General features: G+C 33.0%; 1 protein-coding gene across 5 annotated transcripts in view; it reads left to right on the top strand.

Annotated features, from left to right (window-relative positions):
* LOC137631716 (uncharacterized) overlaps positions 1 to 17,372 on the top strand; it is a 35,669-nt gene extending 18,297 nt beyond the window's left edge. For 3 of the 5 annotated variants that reach the window (XM_068363598.1, XM_068363595.1, XM_068363594.1), the window contains exons 2-5: positions 2,893 to 3,036; positions 9,626 to 9,712; positions 11,075 to 11,203; positions 15,086 to 17,372. In XM_068363598.1, the coding sequence (XP_068219699.1) occupies positions 2,895 to 3,036; positions 9,626 to 9,712; positions 11,075 to 11,203; positions 15,086 to 16,722 (1,995 nt within the window). In that variant the 5' untranslated portion in view covers positions 2,893 to 2,894 and the 3' untranslated portion in view covers positions 16,723 to 17,372. Of the gene's footprint in view, positions 1 to 666; positions 779 to 2,892; positions 3,037 to 9,625; positions 9,713 to 11,074; positions 11,204 to 15,085 lie in introns of those variants that run through there. The other 2 variants (XM_068363597.1, XM_068363596.1) reach the window with 2 other exon arrangements.
* The last annotated feature ends 6,572 nt before the right edge of the window (positions 17,373 to 23,944 follow it).

Raw genomic sequence — 23,944 nt, 5'->3', positions numbered from 1 at the left:
GTGGGAAAAGGATAAGGAAACTTAATTTGTAACTGACCAAGCAATCAAACGTGTCACAGATGCGATCAACATATCCAAAACGACTTTGTTTCCGATTTACAAGGAAAATTGGGTCAAGGCTATTAAGCATACTGATAACATTATAAAGGAAGACATGATAAATGACATCTGTATTAGCTAATTCATTAAATCTTTTGTGATAGAACTAACTTCATCGGACGAAAAGTCACCATAACCACGTTTGCTAACTGAACCTTTGTTGTAAAAACTTTTTTTCCATTAATTGAATAAATTCTAAAAGAATACAATCACCAATGTAAATATACTATATGAAACTTAGTTAATTGAATCCTTTTATGATTATGTTGAATGAACAACAAATCTCTTTTATTTTGCTAATTTTAATTTTGTTAAATGTCATTCAACTAGTATTTAATTTTGCAAAAAAAATATACGACTTTATTTTCTGTATTTTTGAATAAAAATTATGTAAATTTTTCGTTATCATACTCTTCTACAAAAGCTTAGTTGATTGATTTCGATCCCCTCCCCACTAATTTATTTCTATAGTATATAATATCAATAGTTTTTAGTACCAATTTAATGATGGCTAAGTTACTGAAATTGGGCTACTTCTGAAGCAACTGCCGCTACTTTTGAGGCTTTGGCAACCCTGATCAGTACCCGCAGGTCTTTACCTTAGTTAAAACATGTTGAAGGGAGAAGCCGGTCGCATTCACTATCGTTCCACATTGGCCTAATTCTGCTGTAATCTCAGGTAACCATTTTTTTAGTCGTGTATTTATTCTAGTTTTTATACTATGAAACTATGTGAGTATTCTTAGGGATGGGCTATTGCTATTTTATCTTTACCTGCACCAAACGTGGTCGAAGGCTGTATGTTCAAGAGCATTTCTTTGCTCGGGAATTTTTCTTTCTACAAGATATTCTAGAGTTAGTGATAGATATCTCAAGAGAAATTTATTACGAGGTGTGCTATAAGCCAAAGACTAGGTGTCCAGATTTGGGGATGGGACAGGGATATGGACTCCGTTGTGAATCGAGGATTTCCTATAGATGGAATTCTGCACAAACTTACGTGGTGCGTTAGACCAAGATCATAGAAAAGGAGGTTAGATTTTCACAGGATTCCACACTGGTGTCGCGAACCATATCATATTGACACATGTAGATCATCCATAGGTGGGTGTAACCGTTATTATTATTATTATTATTATTATTATTATTATTATTATTATTATTACTTGCCAAGCTATAACCCTAGTTGGAAAACAGGATGCTATAAGCCCAGGGGGTTCCAACAGGGAAAATAGCCCAGTGAGGAATGGGAACAAGGAAAAATAAAATATAAGAACTTCTACAACACCAAAATAGATATTATTATTATTATTATTATTATTATTAAATGCTAAGCTACAACCCTAGTCGGAAAAGTAGGATGCTATAAGCCCAAGGGCGCCAACAGGAAAAATAGCCCAGTGAGGAAAGGAAACAAGGAAAAATAAAATATTTTAAGAAGAGTAATAACATTAAGATAAATATTTTCTATATAATCGATAAAAACTTTAACAAAACAAGAGGAAGAGAAACAAGATAGAACAGTGTGCCCGAGTGTACCCTCAAGCAAGAGAACTCTAACCCAAGACAGTGGAAGACCATGGTACAGAGGCTATGGCACTACCCAAGACTAGAGAACCATGGTTTGATTTTGGAGTGTCCTTCTCCTAGAAGAGCTGCTTACCATAGCTAAAGTGTCTCTTCTACCATTACCAAGACAAGAGGAAAGGAAATGAGATAGAATAGCGCTCTCGTTTGGGATGTATTACTGAGATTTACATTTTAGTCTTGATAATTACTAAAGATAATTTAAAGGATTCCTATCGTAAGTTGGCGTGATCAAAGAGAATCGGAATCGGGTGATTAACATGTAGATAAAAGAGATACTTTATTGCAGTATTTATAGGCAGTTAGAGAAAACATATAAAGTATATTTGAGTATATTTCGATTACACATTAATTTCTTGTCATAAAAGCATATAGGTACTAAGAGGATCAGAACAAGTATATTACAATAGAAAAATGTTAATTGATATGGATATGTAAAACGACTAAACCTATCGATGAAAAATAATTCCTTTATTGTATTACAAAAGAGGTTTTAAAACTATTTCATATTATTGTTTTCTGGTAGCTTACGTAAATAGAAGAAAAAAATTTCAGCTATTTTAAAGTAATATCTAAGAGTCGTTACTGTACATTAGGAAGTATAATGAAGCAGGTCAGCATTTTCTTATCCACACATCGGTTTTGACGTTTCATCCTCATTTTATGTTAGAAATGAAGAAAAAAGAAAGAAAACTGGAAGTTTTTTTTCTTTTTTTTTTATTTATTTTTTGCTGAATGTTGATATCATCAATAAAAATACCTTTCTATATACGTAAAAATACCTTTCTATATACGTAAAAATACCTTTCTATATACGTAAAAATACCTTTCTATATACTTACGTATAACAGTTCTGTAGTTATTGATGTGTTATCCCTTTTCCTCACGAAGAAAAAGTTGTAACTAATTAGATAGATATGATATGAATGGATTTCTCAGCCAATCATAGTTTTGCACACACATGTTTAGTAAATATGTTTCCATGTTCTCTCTAAACCGGAATAATGTCATTGTTCATATATCCCAATTTTTTTTTTTTTTTTTTTTTTTTTTTTTTTTTTTCAATAACCCATTTGCCTTCTTTCATACAGACATGCATACTCTGTATACACACTGATGTTTAAATACGTATAGCTGAAAGTTATCCTATACATAATCACTGACATATCCTCGACAAAGATGACCTGACCTGTATTGCTTTTGCAGGAATGCGTGGGAGGAAGGTTTTCCTATTCAAGGACAAGGTTCCTACGCCGGTCATCATAACTGTCTTCCTGGGAGCGACCTTTTTCCTAATCATTTTCACCACGGGCAAACCAAGTTCCCTAGACCCGGTGGGGCGAAACAAAGGTAAGTTCTATACTCAATTTATTTTAATGAGGCCCATTTGGCCTGACTCGCAGGGGTGCCCTTTTAGCTCGGAAAAGTTTCCTATTAGCCAATTGGTTAGAATTATTTTGTTCAACCAACCAACGATTAGGAAACTTTTCAGACCTAAAAGGGCACCCCTGCGAGTCAGTGCAAATGCGCCTCATTAAAAAGAATTGCATTTAGTAGGCCTATTCTCATTACAAGTAAGGTATGAAACGTAAGGTAAGAGGAAGCCACAGACTAATAATGATGCTCTAAGGGTTCAGTTATGGTAATTATGTGGTGTTTTCGGAGTTGAAGGTCGCTGAAACCTGAAAATAAAAAAATAAGGGATTTCCGAAGGCAGGGGTTACATCATTAGCTTCCTATTTTAGACATTCTCTCGCGCTCTCTCTCTCTCTCTCTCTCTCTCTCTCTCTCTCTCTCTCTCTCTCTCTCTCACGGAAACCGACACGCACATTATATATATATATATATATATATATATATATATATATATATATATATATATATATAAATATATATATATATATATATATATATATATATATATATATATATATATATATATATATATATATATATATATATATATATAATATGCGTGTCGGTTTCAGTGTGTGTGTGAGAGAGAGAGAGAGAGAGAGAGAGAGAGAGAGAGAGAGAGAGAGAGAGAGAGAGAGAATCTCTAATATATATATATATATATATATATATATATATATATATATATATATATATATGTGTGTGTGTGTGTGTATGTGTGTGTGTGTTATAATATGCATATGTAAATAGCCTACACATGCATTCATGTGATATTTGAATGTCATAAATGCATCTCTCTCTCTCTCTCTCTCTCTCTCTCTCTCTCTCTCTCTATATATATATATATATATATATATATATATATATATATATATATATATATATATATATATATATATATATTTATATATATATATATATATATATATATATATATATATATATATATATATATATATATATATATATATATATATATATATATATATATATATATATATGAACTTAATTTGAATAATCCATTCAATAACATTGCACTTACATACTTAAATGAGGTGTAATCAACTCTGTCTTGTTTGTACAGTCATTCATTTAAGTTTATGGATGTCCGGGTGTTTGAGAGTTTTATACTCCACACCTTTCTGGACGGCAGGTGTCTGGGAGCGCGAGACCGGTCAAATATTTAACTATACAGTTGACCGTTTTCGCACTCCCAGACACCTGTCGTGCAGAAAGGGATGACATGGAAATCTCTCTAAAACACCCGGACATCCATCAACTTCTATGAGTGACTGTACTTTACAAACCTGCCGATGACTTAAAATCTCTCTTTGAAAGTGTGTCTTTCGAAACTTCATTATTATTATTATTATTATTATTATTACTTGCCAAGCTACAACCCTAGTTGGAAAAGCAGGATGCTATAAGCCTAGGGGCCCCAACAGGGAAAATAGCTCAGTGAGGAAATGAAACAAGGAAAAATAAAATATTTTGTCCTCTTATTCATAATCTTTCCAGTCAATTTTGATTAGGTCTTGTTTAGTTTCTTGGGGCGGGGGGGGGGGGGGCGTGATTTTCCCATGCATAGGTCTACGGGGTTGTAGATATAAACCTTCCATCGTGTGATTTGATTTGTCGTGGTTTGGTCTTTATAATATAATTTCGATACACAGCGGGAGAGAGTCGGGAATTACTCTAATTATTTTTTTTATTTTTTATTAAAAAGAGGAGATTTACCAGTCCAATGAGTCTAGCTCTACTCTAGTGAACATTATTATTATTATTATTATTATTTGCCAAGTTACAACCCTAGTTGGAGAATCAGGATGTTATAAGCCCACGGGCTCCGACAGGGAAAATAGCCCAGTGAGGAAAGGAAACAAGAAAAATTAAATATTTTAAAAAGAGTAACAATATTATAATAAATATCTCCTATATAAACCTACAAGTTTAGCTCTGCTTTACTGAACATTTGCTGTTTGTGCTCTCTCTCTCTCTCTCTCTCTCTCTCTCTCTCTCTCTCTCTCTCTCTCTCTCTCTCTCTCCCCCCGTCACTCGTCATCATCATAGATTATCGCGCCAATGTCGAACCCCACGGGAGTGCGTTTGCATCTGTGAGGTCTTGATCCAAGCAACGTGGGCACAGGGGGTGTGCATGCGTGCGTGCACAGATTGCCCGGACCTTAGACGATTCGTCCTAACCCCAACGACACGTGGACAGTCTCGTAGGATGTGTTCCATTATTTGTAGTGTATTGTTGCCCCACTATGGTTCTTTTACGCTGGAGACCTGACGAATTACTTTGCTCTTTTTTCTTCCTTCTCAAATTAGGATTTTTTTTTTTGCTTAAAATGAATTTGATTTAAAAGGCTTGTAAATATATTCTTATAAAGGCCTCTTTATATATATATATATATATATATATATATATATATATATATATATATATATATGTATATATATATATATATATATATATATATATATATATATATATATATATATATATATATATATGTATATACCTGTATATATATATATATATATATATATATATATATATATATATATATATATATATATATATATATATATATATATATATATATATATATTTCAAATAAGCCATATATATTAATACATTAAAGTCTGGATTCTCTTAACGACCTCGGAACCGCCCAAAGACTATGATATCGGACCGGCGGAGATTTGAACCCTCGTCAGGATATCTGTATGCCAGGTATCCTGGTCGAGGGTTCAAATCTCCGCCGGTCCGATATCATAGTCTTTGGGCGGTTCCGCCTGGGGCTCTGATCCCGAGGTCGTTAAGAGAATCCAGACTTTAATGTATTAATATATATGGCTTATTTGAAATATGAAAGAAACACGTTTAAATGTGCAAAAATTTATCATATATATACAGGCTATATATATATATATATATATATATATATATATATATATATATATATATATATATATATATATATATATATATATATATATATATATATACTGTATATATATATATGTATATATATATATATATATATATATATATATATATATATATATGTGTGTGTGTGTGTGTGTGTGTGCGTGTGTGTATGTAATTTTAATTATTCTTTAAAATATTTTAGCACTCCTGCTCAGTTTCACATTTCGATCAAAACATTCGGTGCATCTATATTATATTGGAAAGGTAGCCTTTTTGTAAATGCCTTATTCGATTAATTTTTGAAAGTATGCCATATTAGAAATTTGGTTTTTGACAACATCCTTTTTCTTATGAATATAACCATATTTGTCTCATATATTAACAGTCTTATAGATCGTCCTGCTAATAATTCCGATAAAAGAACCATTGCAGTATGTTCATCTTTATTTATCACTGTCTAAAGTCTAATTTAAGAAATCTTAGCAATCTGTTCATCTTGATTTTATAAGTTTTCAAAAGAAACTTGAACCAGGATGATATTTGCTTCAACGATAGACAAAAAGAAAAAAAAATCATGTTACTTTCTATAGCTCTACAAAGGAAGCTTTTATTTTCATTTGTTATATTAATGATTTATAACCTATTATTTGAATTGGTACAATCACGATCACTAACAATATAATTCCACGCACCATCAATTATTATTATTATTATTATTATTATTATTATTATTATTATTATTATTATTATATGCTAAGCTGCAACTCTAGTTGGAAAAGCAGGATGCCATAAGCCCAAGGGCTCAAACTGGGAAAATAGCCCAGTGAGAAATGGAAACCAGGAAAAATAAAAATTTTAAGAAGAGTAACATTAAAATAGATATCTCCTATATAAACTCTAAAAACTTTAATAAAACAAGAGGAAGAGAAACAAAACAGAACCGCTTGCCCGAGTGTACCCTCAAGCAAGAAAACTCTAACCCAAGACAGTGGAAGACCATGGTACAGAGTCTATGGCACTACTTAAGACTAGATAACAATGGTTCGATTTTGGAATGTCCTTTTCCGAGAAGAGCTGCTTACCATAGCTAAAGAGTCTCTTCTACCTAAGTAGAGGAAAGTGGTCACTGAACATATAATGATATCAAGATTTTCCTTCATGTTTTGGTAAAGTTCTAAGTTCAATACCTATAAGGACTTTTGTTCCTGTTTAGAATTATTACCAGGTTGAACATATATATTGATTACCTGAAATTTAATGTCTGAACACGATAGAATTTAAAATTATAATTCTGTCACTCCAAAGCAGTTCAGTCCTTTCAAAATTTAATCCAGATTTTTTAAAAACAAAACTCAATCTTTCTCCATTTTCACATTGTGTTATTAAATGAGACCAATATTAACACAATATTGAACTAGAGGGGCAGCTTATTTCTCGACCTTGACCTTGACCGTTGACCTTAACATGTATTAATTTGCGTGGATTTTCATACACTCAAACAGGAACCAAGTTTTGAAGTCTCTGACAATAACATCCAAACTTATGGCTGATTACGTGAATTGGACAATTTGCTTGACCGTGACCTTAACTTTTGACTTGACCTTCCAAAATGTAATCACTTCCAGCTTTTACATTAATAGTTAATTCTTGCAAGTTTCATTACTCTACGATTAAAATTGTGGCTAGGTAGCTGTTCTCAAACAAACACACACACACACACACACACACACACACACACAAACAAACATACACACAAACAAGGGCGAAAACACAACCTCCTTTCAACTTCGTTGGCAGAGGTAATTAGAAAAGATTCAAGAAGATATTGCTTCCTAGTGTCATTCAAGTCATTTTCATTTATGGTTATAAGATTAATGTGCATTGTAATTAGCATTTTTCAGATTTTCTTAATTTACAAGAACTTGTTACCTGACGTCTCTACTATGTTGTTTAAAAAAGTATTCTTTTTTACTGTTGAACCGTCATGTCCAACAACTGTCGAAAATTTACTCTTTTTCCAATTGGTTTTTTTTTTCTTTTTTCTTTTTTTTTCTTTTTTTTTATACATACCTTTCGTTCCAGATTCCTTAACTAAATTCTACTTGATCATTCTTACCTGATTCATGGTTCCGATCAGAGCAAATATCCATTAGTGGCATCACGTCAAAGCACCCAGTTACTGCTCCTTAACTCGATATTCGGTCGACCTTTAACGAATCACTCACGCCAATCCTTTCCTTTAGGGATGTCCCCTCTGTAATATCTTCACTATCTTTAGATAATATCATGTCGTCATCCTCGTCATCATATGTACTTTCTCCATTACCCACTTAAATTATGTATTCACATTCTTCATTCTGTCCTAATTTGTTTTCTAAAACTTAAATTTGGCTACACTATCATCTTCAGCCTGACTAATTTGATCTCCTATCACTCCTTTCCCATTTTGTTTTATATATTGGTTATCTTAAGTTGTATTGATTACTCAAATAATACTGTCCTGCGTTTTCCCTAATGATATTTCATTTTTTTTATATATCCTTGTAGCGCCTTCTTTCACAAAATCGTTTTCCGTCTTCTCGAGTAGAACTTTGATATATTTCAGCTTCCCTTTGCAATGAAAAGATTGACTATTCCACTTCTTGCGTGGCCGGCTCATTAACACCTCTGTTTTTATAACAACGCTATCTTCTACTGAAAGGGGATTTTTATTCTCATTATTGAGATTTTGAAGACTCCTATCTTAAGTAGCCTTCTCCATTTTTCCTTCACTTCGTCGTGATAACTCAGGAGAGGCATTGTCAGTGAAAATATTAGTGCATTCTCAGTATTGAGTGGAATATTCTGCTGTGAAGTAAAACCGTTTTAAATCAGGTGCCCTCCCCTATCGACCCTTTCTCGCTGCTTTGAGTATAGCCTGGGGCAATTAACAGTCCCAGACCATACTTCCATCGGTCCAGCGTTAAACCTCCTTGGGTCCAGCCGTGTTTCAAGTTTTATTTCCGAATTTCGTCAATGTAACAATAACGGTTTTATTATCAAGGGTCGCGGGTAGCAATGACAACCCATTATATCTTCATTCACCTTCATTATTAAGAAACATTGTCATAATGGTATTATCCTCATAAAAAGGGTGGGTTACCATGGAGTCCTCGAACACAAACACACAGGTTCGCCTATTCTTCTTTCACGCCAGTATGCATTACAAATCTGAAAATTGACTTGTCAAAAAAAAGAAAAAACAAAAAAATTAGTCTTTATTACATTCATGTATCATCGTGCCATGTTTTCAATGAAGATGTTAGGTTTTATTTCTGCTTGCGAAATTTTAAAACAGGTAGTACGTTTGTGATTATAAAATTGGAATCACCATGTACAGATTTCTTTTTATTTCTACTTTCCAGGATGTATTACTGTGTACTTACACAAAAATACAAATGAATGTTTCTGATGTCTTTAATTCTTTACTGAATAAATTCCATGGAAGGGAGGTGACCACGGTGTAGGAAAGGCTGTAGCTGAAAGCAAGGAAACTAGTCTCTACTTTAAGGTTAACAGTCGGAATACCTCCTTTCCCTCTTCCAGCCATCGAAGAGCAAGAAGCAGTAATCCCGTGTCACCAAGATGACAACACCACCTGTCTCGACACACAGACCAGTGTTAATGAGCAAAGTATGTACTGTATGTCACTATAAGCCATTGCTTCACGAAATCCTAAAGCGTTCTTTGAATGATTTAACATACACCCGAACAAGATCTCTTTGAAAAAGAATGGATTCCCAAGCTTCTTGGCACATGGATTCTAAACACACTGTCTGCACGCTGTGTTAGCCAACAGTAAATACATAAATAGGCGCATTGCTTTAATGCTTTTGACCGACACTGGAAATGGAAATCTCACCTAGATAACAGGTAGCCAACTTCTATGTCGAACCCCACTATCCCATCCTTTATACCACTGTTTTATTTAAAATGTTGCAAACGATTTTAAAATAATTCTCCCAGATGACTGGAGCTTGCTTTGGTTTCACCTCAAACAGCAGGACAAAACTAAAATTTCATACCTGACTTTTATATTTAATTAATAGGTATTTCTATAGGATATTTTATTTTATTTATTTATTTTTTCTTTTTTTATTTTGCTTTCTCTGTTGTTGGTTGCTTTATAGACTACAATTAAGCTAAATCATTCGCACCGTGTAATGAGCAGGTGGCAATGTCACAATTGTAGAAACTATCACCAACAATTCTGCCCTGAACCTAGATTTCATTTTCTTGGTATAATATGATGCATGAATCCTAGAATAGAAAAAACTGATATTGATTTACATCTCTATACTAAAAAATAAACGCATTTTTTTTTTTCAGCAGTCCTTCGACTACTCAAAAATTTAAAGGAGTAAATTGTCAGTAATACAATTTTCAACAGTCAATGCACAACCATCTAATATTGCCAATTATTATTATTATTATTATTATTATTATTATTATTATTATTATTATTATTATTATTACTTGCTAAGCTACAACCCTAGTTCGAAAAGTCCCGGCCTCAGTTATTCCTTGTCAACCGAGCTAAACCTTCCACGCATCTTTGACTTGCACCATCTCAATTCTCCCTGAGGTTGTCATTCGCCCTTCTACCACAACAAATGTTTAATCATGTTTCCATCTTGGATCCTAACAATGTTTGACAGTGATTATAACCTTTTAGATATAGATTCTTCATATCGATTACTGTCTGCGCGATACGAAAGACGTATTTCGTGATTACTACTAACAGAGAAAGAGGACTTTACGTAAGGCTTACCATGATGGCACATTGCCAATATCTGTAGTTTGTTGCCAAATACTTTACTTAAGAGAAACCGTCGTCGGCTTCACCACTTGATATCTAAATCAAACCATCTCTTCTCTAAATGTCCAAAGTTTTAAATATCTCATAAACGTTTTCTAATTACAGGATTAATTTATCGAACGGAGAAGTAGTACCAAAACAAGGAAGAAACCTCTACTCAGTATTTTTTTTTTCAGATGATGACGGCATCGCAAAGAGAGGAGACTCCCTCCTCTACAAAGAGTCTTGCTCCTTTACCACTGGCTTCCGAAGGAGGTTGGCAGCCACGGTGGCAGAAGTAGAGAGGGAAATCCATAGACTGGCAGGTAATTTACTTTATATCTCATAACACTTCCTATGTAAAGTTTATATGCAAAACAGGTATAATATATATATATATATATATATATATATATATATATATATACACACACATATATATATATATATATATATATATATACACACATATATATATATATATATATATATAAAGGTGTGGCATAAGTAACGCCCTTTGTTTAAGTGGAACAAAATTAATGACTTATTAGATATCCTTTATTTCACCGAACATGAATGTATTCCACAGATTGATATAATATATTAAAAGAAATAATATAGTGCTTATTCGGTTCAATAATGGTCAATAAAAATGATGAAGATATAAGAATAAAAAGGGTGTTACTTATGCTGCACCCTGTGTGTATATATATATATATGTGTGTGTGTGTGTGTTTATGTAAACATATAGTGTTTTGTCATCCCCTCTTACGCCTATTGACGCAAAGGGCCTCGGTTAATTTAATACTTTTCCATTCATCAACCACTTCACGCTTCATAGTCCTTAGCCATGTAGGGCTGGGTCTTCCAACTCTTCTAGTGCATTGTGGAGCCCAGTATAAAACAGTTGCAGTTGTAAAACAGTTTCTGCAACTGTTTTATACTGGATGATAATAATATGCTTATAATTCTTGAATACCGGAGGAAAATTACTTTTTTCCAAAATCATTCCTGTTCATAGTATTGCTGTGTGGTACTTCCCTCCTGCTCTCTTCATTAAAAGCAGTGTCCTCTCTAATACTTAGTTCTCGTAGAGTAATAGTACCGTCAGCGCAACTCCAGCGGTGCACTATACGCATTATCTAACTAACTGGTCGTTGCATCGTTCCCTCCCATCATTGCAATTCCTCTATATCCTTCTACTTTATCCTTGTTCTTGCTTCCTTTCTTTTCCATTGTTATCCAATATCCAACCTCTTAAATCATACCTCATTTAAAGTCCAGTGTTTTATCCAAGTTGCAATATAAGCCCCTTGGCTTATGGCATCCTACTTTTCCAATTAGGGTTGTAGCTTATCAATTAATAATAATAATAATAATACTAATAATAATAATAATAATAATGATAACAACAACAACAACAATAATAATCCATGAATCCAGTCTATAACTCAGTAACCATAGACTTCCGTCTTCGGCATTTTATTTCAAATCCTAAAAAAAAATATTCCTGTTTCTACAGGACATACAAGAATTTAAAAATTTGATTGCAATTAATTTTTTAGAATAGCTTGAACGCGGTGTTTTCAAAATTATGTGAAAGTAACCGGAAGTGTAACTTTTCCGATTTAAAACTACGGTTATTATATAGATAATTTAGCATCATACCACTTAGAGGATTGCACTTTCTAAAGACTGGAGGTGATATCGTATCACCCCACCCCCACACACAAACATTATATGTATATATATGTGTAGAAATCACGAAAGCTGACACGTGATGAATATGAAATGTATTATAGCCATGAAAGGAAAAATGAAAAGACTTGATTGGAGTTAGTACTTTCATCCACTCAGGACATTATCAAACTCAACAATGAGAATACATATACAAAGACATCGTATTTATACAGGAGAAGGGGATCCAACAGCTGTCAGTTTCTTGATAATACATGTGTATATATGTATATATATATATATATATATATATATATATATATATATATATATATATATATATATTTATATATATATTTATATATATATATATATATATATATTCATATATATATAGGCCTATATGTATATATATACATATATGTATATATATACATACATATATATATATATATATATATATATATATATATATATATATATATTATATATATATATGACCTGTGCAGACGGATATTGAGATGTCGACATATGAGTTTTATTCATTTATTACAAAAGGTTCGTTCGTAAGTACACATTACACAAATACCCTCTTAGGTGAAGGACTTATCCACTCGAGTGCTCAACGGCAACTAACTACTGCCTTCGTTATCAAAATGCAGCCATTGCAAAACATGCAGACACATAGGTTTTTGTGGAATGCTCATGAATATTGAGTTCATTTACCTTGATATACAAGACATCTACATACACGAATTAGGGCATATATATACATTACATATATATATATATATATATATATATATATATATATATATATATATATATATATTTGTTTATATATAAATATGTATATATATATATATATATATATATATATATATATATATATATATATATATATATATATACATACTAATATACCCGAGCCGTCAAAAATGACGTCAACATATCCATATAGATATGCACACACAGACGTAATTCAACCCTTCCCACCCCCTCCCCTTTCCTAACTACAACCGCTGGTTCGGCAATTGCGGGAGAGTGTGTCTTCCGAGTGTACCTCTTGGGGTACTCCTTATCACCAGGGTATGACTACTCTCTTTTCCACTGATCGTGATAGGATATATATATATATATATATATATATATATATATATATATATATATTTATATACTGTATATATATATATATATATTTATATATATATATATATATATATATATATATATATATATATATATGTATGTATATGTATATATAGTTAGACACTTGCACTTTATTATATAGATGTATGTGTGTATGCCTTTGTTATATAGACATCCATGTAACTAATTAATTGATTTATGTCGTTTGTACAGCTGCTAACTAAAATAAGTACACTAACACGAAAAAATCAGCAGTATACCTACTGTATAGAAGTACTCCAATAAGGAGATCAAATTTATGTTTGTAATTTTTACGTAAATTACAAATGAACACGTTCTTAAGAACAAAGTCTAATGACCTATCACTATCAACTATTATTATTATTATTATTATTATTATTATTATTATTATTATTATTATTATTATTATTATTACTTGCAAAGCTACAACCCTAGTTGGACAATCAGGATGCTATAAGCCCAGGGGCCCCAATAGGGTAAATAACCCAGTGATGATAGGAAACAAGAAAAAATGAAATATTTTAATAACAGTAACATCAAACTAAATATCTTCTATATGAACTATAAAAACTTTAATAAAACAGGAGGAAGAGAAATAATATAGAAATAAGAGATGACGAGGATATAGACGAACTATACCTTGTCGATGATGCTAAAATGAATATAATTTACCTTGGAGTCGTGTTCTTTTGTTTCCACTTTTAACCTGGTCATGTAGAAATTTTTTTTTCTCTATTTCTATCGAAATCTAACCGAGGCCCTTTGCGTCAATAGGCGTAGAAGGAGATGATGATGATGAGTTCCATCGAAAGTTTGTCACTTACGATCTGCTCAAAGCCCATGACCGTAAATCACATAGGGCTGGCTTAATATTAAACAAACAACTGTATAATCTTTTAGATAATTCCATATTGAATTAATTAGATTATGTACATTCCGATTATTGAATTTTAACAATTTCCTCGTAAATATTTGATTAATGCCGATGTGTTTATTACGTCTATTTTTGTCTAAGGCTTTCATTAGTACGAATAAAGGTTACCTCTAAAATATAGATATGTATATACAAGCTCCAATTTCCTATTTCGTCACGACCCGTTTTCTTAATCGATTATCAGGTTTATGATATTATTTGATAATTCCTAAATTTTAGATTTAATTGTCAATCAACCTATGTCATTATATTCCCATGAAAGAAAGATGGCTTCCTAACAGTGATTCGTGTGAGTTTGTGTGTGTGTAATGATATTCAGATTATGAGACTTGTCAGCAACTTAGCATGTTTAGAATAAAAATTTGTATTGCTCACCTATGCTTACTCTTTTACATCCTAATTTACTATTAACTTTCTTTCTAACCAGGCAAAAAGGGCGTTGTAGATGCCAACTGGTCTTTGAAATTAGCAGCCGTAGCAGAAGAATTAGACCCCAGGATTGCCCTAAGAGAAAAATCAACGTGGGATTACTCTGCATACCTTCCTGGTATGAATCCCGCTCCACAACTGGAAAATGGTACAAGGCATGTCTGCCCGGAATTGTATCATGGGCCAAAGCACTCTTCTCATTATGGTCAAACTAGAATGCAACCTGAAAAATGTTCTTATGTTCCAGATTTTAGCAATGTCCTTACGATATTTCTTCCAGCATCTTCCTGGACACCTAATGTCACCAATTTTGTAATTGAGCAGATACGAAGATATTATGATGTCCCTATTATTGCAGCTGTAAGTATAACAGATGAACCTGAAATAGACAGAAACTTTTCAGATTTACATGTTGAAAAGGTTGCGAAAGGCTTTAAGGAGGGAAAATTCATGAATGAACTCATTAAAAAAATCACAACTCCATTCGTCTTGATAGCAACATCTTTGAGTCACTTCAATAATCAATCATCTCTTGAAAGGTTAGTAAGAGTTCTGGATGAGTTGCAATCTGTGAAAGTAGTTGGAGGAGCGGCCAGAGACCTTGATGGACACTGGATTCATGGATGCCTTCAGCAACGCATGGCCAACTACGAAGCCCGTTATAGTATGGGGTATTATTATTCAAAATATGAATGCATGTATTGCGATGACCTTCTGACGCCATTTGTAACTACCACGTCATTTTTGCATAAAGTTCGATTCACTGAAGACCTCACTGGTAATGCTCTGTATCGTGACTGGTTTGCAAAAGTTCTTGTTGATGGACATTTAACAATGGTGTGCCCCGATGTCATGTTTTATGTGAGCAATCACCCAAATATAACTGAAAAACAGTGGCTGAAGATGGCCAAGCACTGGAATCTTGAAAAGATTATATCATATGATGGCAACGAGTATAAGTTTGAATGTAGTTCTGTTGGCATAACTTGTAAAAATCCTTTGACAACCATACAATCCTTCCTTTTGCCCCCATGTTGTAGAGCTATGATGGAAAAATACTTGGGGTACTTGACTGATTATGGTAAGAAGAACAATTTGGCTCACGAGCTTCAGTTAGGATCTGCTCTTGGAGCTCTAAAAATGGATGGTTACTTACCCTGGGACTTTGATATGGACTTAATTTTTGAATGCCAAGACTACGAAAAGTGGTTAAAATCTGCAAAATTTCTAAAGCCTGTACATTGTAATCCTACTGTTAGTAGAAAAAATATATATATTACTGTGCGTTGTCCTAACTTCTTTTTAGAGTTGTATTGTCATGACTTTAATGTCACCAGCCAGCAGTTTCTCCCAGAGGAGTACCAACATATACCAACAACCATTAAGTACTCAGGGAAAGATGTTATTGTAAGTGCCAACCCTGGACTCCACACTAGAAACAGGATGGGTCTAGACAGTCTAAAACATGCGGCCCACTGGAGAACGTTGAAAGTCTCCAAAATAGGGAAAGCAAAGGGGGGTTACGACCGCCCTGGGATCTGGAATCCTTGCAAAAAAAGCAAACACCACTCCTGTCTTGATCGTTATCCTGGCGATGGGAATCTTCCTTTCAAAGACCCTTTCCTTCAGTTATAAGAATCTCAGAGAAATGAGCTTTTTGTAACTTTGAAGGAAAAATACACTTAGTGGCCAAATACACTTTTGAAACCTAGCATTTTCACAATGGGTGAATATACAAGATAGGGGACCATTTAGATAGTTTATATTGAAGCATACCTTATATTGGCGATAGTACAGCTTGTTCTTGATCTCAGATTCTCAGTAGTATGTTATTAACTTTTTAGAATCAAACAGATTATTATTAAAGAACAGTGTGATATTTCATTCTACAAATATGAGGAAACATGCTGCTGACTCGACTGAATCAGCTGTCCATAGCTATCATACGTAAGAGGTATTTCATTATTACTTATCACTTAATACGTTAAATGTAACGAGATCAGTGCATGGAAATAGAAATCACATCTAAAATTCGACGGCCAGTATAATAAATGGCATAATTTATAAAAACTGTGATTATTGACGCTTTAATCAACATGTAGATATTAGGATGGTGAAGAAATCTTCAACAAAGTACAGTATTATTATAGAATTATTTACTTCGGGTTTTGAAATTTCTTGGTGATCCCTCTCCTATGTAGCCAAAGATGAGAATCGTAGCGTGTGATTAAAGTAGTATTTTTTCTTCTTTCATGAGAAATTATTCTAAAGAGAACTGTATATGTATATATATATATATGTGTGTGTGTGTGTGTATATATGCACATATACTATATATATATATATATATATATATAATATATATATATATATATATATATATATATATATATATATATATATATATATATATATATATATACAGTCAGTATGTATCTATGTATATAAATATATGTATATATGTATATATATATATATATATATATATATATATATATATATATATATATATATATACTGTATATATTATGTATATATGTATGTATAATATATATATCATATATACACATACAATAAGTATGTATCTATGTATATGCATATATGCACACACACACACACACATATATATATATATATATATATATATATATATATATATATATATATATACACACACATACATACAGTAAGTATGTATCTATGTATATAAATATATTTATATATGCACATATTATATATATATATATATATATATATATATATATATATATATATATATATATGTATGTATGTATGTGTATATAGTCATGAGTATATATTTGTAAACGTAAATCCAGATAGATTCATATACGAGGAGAGGCTTTAAAAATTTGAAAAAAAAAGACCAATTCTTTTTTTTCTGGAAAGCCTACGGTGCCACGGGGAAGTGCCTTTGCAGCAGCCAGTCCGTGTTTTCTTGATAGTTCCACTCTTTAACTAAGGTAGACACTCGTTCAAAGAGAAGAGTCAAATTACTTGTATTCATAGACAAAAAATGTATTTCTATTAAAACTTTGCCTTTACATAACAACTTTGAAAGTATATTACATTTTTCTTTGACGTGGTATTGCTGCAACAGAAGCCGTAATCATATGGTTTATAGTTCAGTCAGAAAATTTAAAATTTAGCCTTTACATAACACCTTGAACATTATGGTATTACATTTTTCTTTGACGTGGTATTGCCGCAACAGAGAGGCTGTAGGCCTATAGTACAGTCAGAAAACTTGAAACTTCGCCTTCACATAACTTTGAAAATATAATATTACATTTCTCTTTGACGTGGTATTGCCGTAAGAGAAAGGCTGTAGGCCTATAGTACAGTCAGAAAACTTGAAACTTCGCCTTCACATAACTTTGAAAGTATAAAATTACATTTCTCTTTGACGTGGTATTGCCGTAAGAGAGAGGGCAGTCCTATAGAACAGTTAGAATAGTTCTACAATCAACATTCTTTGTGTTTTGTGTCGTGTAGATTTCTAGACGAGATTTTTGTGTTGTTCGATTAGGATTAGTTTTGGTACCACTTGTTCGAAACACAACGGAACACACCTCAGTTCGTGTAGGGTTCCCGAAATACCTATATTTTGTATTTTCAGAGTAAGAAGAGATAGATAAACGAAGATTTTTATTCCCTTAGAGTCAGGTAATGACCAGGTTTATATTGCTTTCGATCCTGACTGGTGGCAAGATTTCGAAGCAACCGAAGATTCGGTTGCCTAGAAGTTTCGTCCCAGTTGGTAGTAGATTTTTAAAAGGAATTTTTTTAAAAAGGCTTCAGGTAGACAAATAGATTTTTGGAATTCTATATATATATATATATATATATATATATATATATATATATATATTATACGTATATATATATATGTGCTATATTTTGTCAACATTGGTATTTATTTTCTAAATTTTTACTTGGACATGGAGTATTTTTCCCCTCATCCCATCCCACGATTTGATATATTATATTCTTGATACATTTGGAAAAGAGATATGATAAAATAAGAGAAGGATATTAAATCTTATCAATAAAGATATATAACAGATCTAGTTTTTTTCGTAACCTCTGGAAATATACGCCTACAATATAGCCTTTATCTACAGTATTTATGGTCTAGATAACACACCAGGTGAATATCTCTCTCTCTCTCTCTCTCTCTCTCTCTCTCTCTCTCTCTCTCTGATTAGGACACCAGTCAGTAAAGAATGATTGGAAGTGGATTAAATAGCATAAAACAATCGCTTTCCCTCTAATTCACAGTAAGGACCAATTAATTCAATGATCCTACCAAACCTAAGTAATCTTTTAAACACACTATTTAATTGGCTCGTATAAATGGATCCAATGAGATATACCGATACTGTTCCATGAAGATCAAACATCCAGAAATGAGATTATTATTATTATAATTATTTTCATTATTATTATTATTATTAGCTAAGCTATAACCCCAGTTGGAAAAGCAGGATGCTATAAGCCCAGAGGCTCCTAAAGGGAAATTAGCCTAGTGAGGAAAGGTAAAAAGGAAAATAGAATGTTTTAAGAATAGTAACATTAAAATAAATATCTCCTATATAAAATATAAAAACTTTAACAAAACAGGAGGAAGAGGAATAAGCTAGAATAGAGTGCTCGAGTGTACCCTCAAGCAAGAGAACTCTAACCCAAGACAGTGGAAGACCATGATACAGAGGATATGGCACTACCCAAGACTAGAGAACAATGGTTAGATTTTGGAGTGTCTTTCTCCTAGAAGAGCTACTTACCGTAGCTAGAGAGTCTCTTCTACCCGATGGTTGAAAAAACAGGGTGCTATAAGCCCAACAGATCCAGCAGGGAGAATAGTTCAGTGAGGAAACATAGAATAGTGTGTCTGAATGTAACCTAAGGCAAGAGAACTCTAACCCAATACAGTGGAAGATCATGATACAGAGGCTATGGCACTTCCCAAGACTAGAGAACAAAGGTTTGATTTTGGGATGTCCACTTAGAAGAGTTGCTAAATAAACTAACTAAAACCTGGATAGTCTAGTAACTCTAGTTTTTATCATTTTGATCGATTCAGTGACATGTTTACGAGTGATTCTTCCAGGAAAACCTAATTATTTTCATAGGTATATGATCTACATGTTTTGAAGTCAGCGAGTTGAAAATCTCCGTTGACGAGTGATAGCCTGTAAAATCTAGGCTTGTAGTGGCCGATGTCGTAACGTCCCTGACTGGTGAACGCCAGACTGAGGTTCAAGTCCCGCTCAAACTCGTTAGTTCCTTTGGTCGCTGTAATCTCACAATCCTTGTGAGCTAAGAATGGTTTTTTGGGGGGAGCCTATAGGTATATCAGTTGCGTCATCAGCAGCCATTGCCTGGCTCTCCTTAGTCGTAGCTTGGGAGGAGAGAGGCCTTGGACGGTGATCATATGTACAGTATATATGGTCAGTCTCTAAGGCATTGTCCTCCTTGATAGGGCAATGTCACTGTCCCCTGCCTCTGCCATTCATGAGCGGTCTTTAAATCTTTAATGTCTATTTCATTTTGCACTGAATTGCTTTTACTATCTATTTATGTGTTCGAAGATATATGATTCTATTGTTACCTATAAGCGGCACCTTTTGGGTTATAGAGAAAAATATGTTTATGAAAACCATATACAAAGCAAGTTATTAGATTTAAATATAATACAACCGCATAAAGACAGAAATGGTTATCATTATGAAACGAGGAGGTAGTCCACTAAAAATTCCATTATTACAATTAATTCCTCGCGAATTACATTACTTCCCAAATGTTATTTTCAGCCTGTGTTATTACCTGGACATTCTAACAACACGACATCTATGCTGAAAACTGCCACACCCTTCAGTAATGTGTTTTCTGCATAGCTATCACAGCTGTTTAAGCCCTTTACAATGAGACATGAAATGTTAACATTATCTTAATTGTGTGTTTTCCCATTACAAACCAAGAAGATAATTAAGGTGAAATTTCAACTTTCTATAGAGGTTATTTGAAGTGGGAATTGGTTTTAAACCTGTGGAATCAATTAAAATATGATGGATGCTCTTGGCTCAATGCACATACTGTACATTTCAATCTATCAGGACTAGTGGAATGGTTTTAGAAAATGAAATCAATTTTATACTGTACTTGGTGTCATAATATACTTAAATCTTGAACTGAAGTGGGGATACCCTTAACATGGTGAAAGGGTTTGTGTATCGCCATGAGCAGCAAAGCTGTACTAGTCAGGGCCGCCCATACTAGATTGGTTTGCTGTGAGCTATCAGATATAGTCTCCTACAATCACCAATCTGCAATGGACAACGTGGTGATGAAAGTGGCCAAAACCCAGACATGGTCAAGGAAATGCCTTTGTCCTGCAGTGGACTATAAACGGCTGCATCTGTTGTTGAACTGGAAAGATATAGCATTTTTATTTGGCATTAAATGACACATCAAGAATCCAAATAAACCTGCCGACCATATCCCCTGTGTACTAAGAGAGAACATTATCTTGACAGGAATATATGCAAATCGTTATGTAAATTTACACACCCCAAGAATAAGTATGGTCTATTCTCTTCACACCGAAGATATCATGCCCTCTACAGGCACCATAACTTCCATCATAAATTTACACACAGCTGTTGATTTTACTCCATCTAGGAACAACACTTCATATCATTATTATTATTATTATTATTATTATTATTATTATTATTATTATTAATTGCTAAGCTACAACCCTAGTTGGAAAAGCAAAACGCTATAAGCCCAGGGGCTCCAACAGGGAAAATAGCTTAGTGAGGAAAGGAAACAAGGAAATAATAAATATTTTAAGAATAATATTAAGATAAATATCTCCTATATAAACTATAAAAACTTTAACAAAACATGAGGAAGAGAAATTAGATAGAACAGTGTGCCTTCAAGAGTACACCATCCAAACCACAAGGTAGGTATTAAAAAAATAATATCTCATGAGTATACATATTTTAATTCCACTAGATCATTTTTGATACAAAAACAAATCACATACAGTCTAATACACACAAATCTATCTACTGTCATATGCATCTGACTATTTTGGACCTTGAGCTGACTTCTTGATCTGAAGTCATCTAACAAATAAACCTTGTCCTTCATCTAATTACAATTCATAAATATCTAAATCCATAAGTTAATGTGGAACTTATACAAATTCCAAGGAGAGAAATATTGGAATTGGCCAGATTCTGTATACAATCGTTTGCACCTGTCAAAAGAATACTGCAAAAGATATGAGATTTCTAATGTTCAATTACTATCAACAAGTTGATCAAACAAAGGCATCAGTTTACTAATCAATAGGTCATGAAGATATTAAGTAATAATTTTCTAATTAATTTTAAGTTACAATTACAGAAGATCCCTTTCAATAATGCATGACTGTCACAGATGCAGTTTAATAGTCAGATGATATCAGGCAAAATATTGTGACTCACTTGCAGTTACCTACTCCCAATTATACTTGGAACACTCTTGTTAAGTTATAAAACATATTCTATGTACAAAATAAAGAAAAAGATCCCATATTATTGTCACACAGTATATCTATAAAGGAACTGTGAAGTAGAGGATTAAACATTACATACCCAAGAAACAGGTAACTTCATTTTACTTATCTTATGGCAATTGCTGACTATTTCTAACAGATTCATTCACTTGACATATAAACATTCAACATAGATTGAAAGGATTTCTTTTGGCAGAGGAATGTCCTCTTTAACTAAGAAAGGGACATGGAATGATTGTACAGGTAATAGTATTTTCTGTTTAGCATAGTTCTTTCGTTACAGCATACATCGGAAGATCTAAGCTTTGACCAGGTTACTCTCAACAGAGAAAATACTGTAATTATGAAAGGGAATATTAAATGATCACAAAATTAAAGAAGAATTAAAACTATGAATTAAATGCACCAGAACAACAAATAAGTAACAATAAAATGAAACCCCTTAAATAGTTTGTCTTTTTCATAGCTAGATAAAACAAACACTCATGAATGTATAAACAGAAAAAAATATATACTTATAATGTGATGAAGCTTTTACATTCCAACTCGCTTGCTAAAATAAAATAGGAAAATAAAATTATCGAAGACATATTTCTCTAACCTAGAGTTTGCTGAAACGATGCCATCTACATTTTGCGAACCAGAAAGCGACATAGACAAGAGAAGATACAAGAAGAGATTCTTTTTAAAGGTTTAAAGGCCGCTCACGAATGGCAGAGGCAAGGGACAGTAACATTGCCCTATCAAGCAAGACAATGCACTAGAGACTGACCATATTACATATGATCAATACCCAAGCCTCCTCTCCACCCAAGCCCCCTCTCTACCCAAGCTAGGACCAATGAGGTCCAGGCAATGGATGCTGAAGACTCAGCAGATAGACATATAGGCTCCCCTGACTCCCCATCCTTAGATCACAAGGACGGTGAGGTTGCAGTGACCAAATGAACTAACGAGTTTGAGCAGGACTCGAACCCCAGTCTAGCAATCACCAGGCAGGGACGCTACTACCAGGCCACCACAACCATAGATATAAAAGCCTTGTGGTTTTATTGTCGGAGCTCTTTGAGCAATTATATTTTCCCACAAAAAGAAATATAATCAAAATATTACAATTGCAAATTAAAACAACTTCTCAGCGATGCAATAGAGTTACATATAACGATGAAATACTTAGTTAAGATTAGAAATAGTGGATTATATTTTCTCAAAGTTATTTACAAGATGCACAGCACCATCTTGCGATCTATCTCCAGTGAGCCTATT

Source organism: Palaemon carinicauda, chromosome 40 (assembly GCF_036898095.1).
Source record: "Palaemon carinicauda isolate YSFRI2023 chromosome 40, ASM3689809v2, whole genome shotgun sequence".
NCBI lineage: Eukaryota > Metazoa > Arthropoda > Malacostraca > Decapoda > Palaemonidae > Palaemon > Palaemon carinicauda.
Note: the sequence above shows the minus strand (reverse complement) of the source record. Positions and strands in the feature narration are given on the sequence as shown.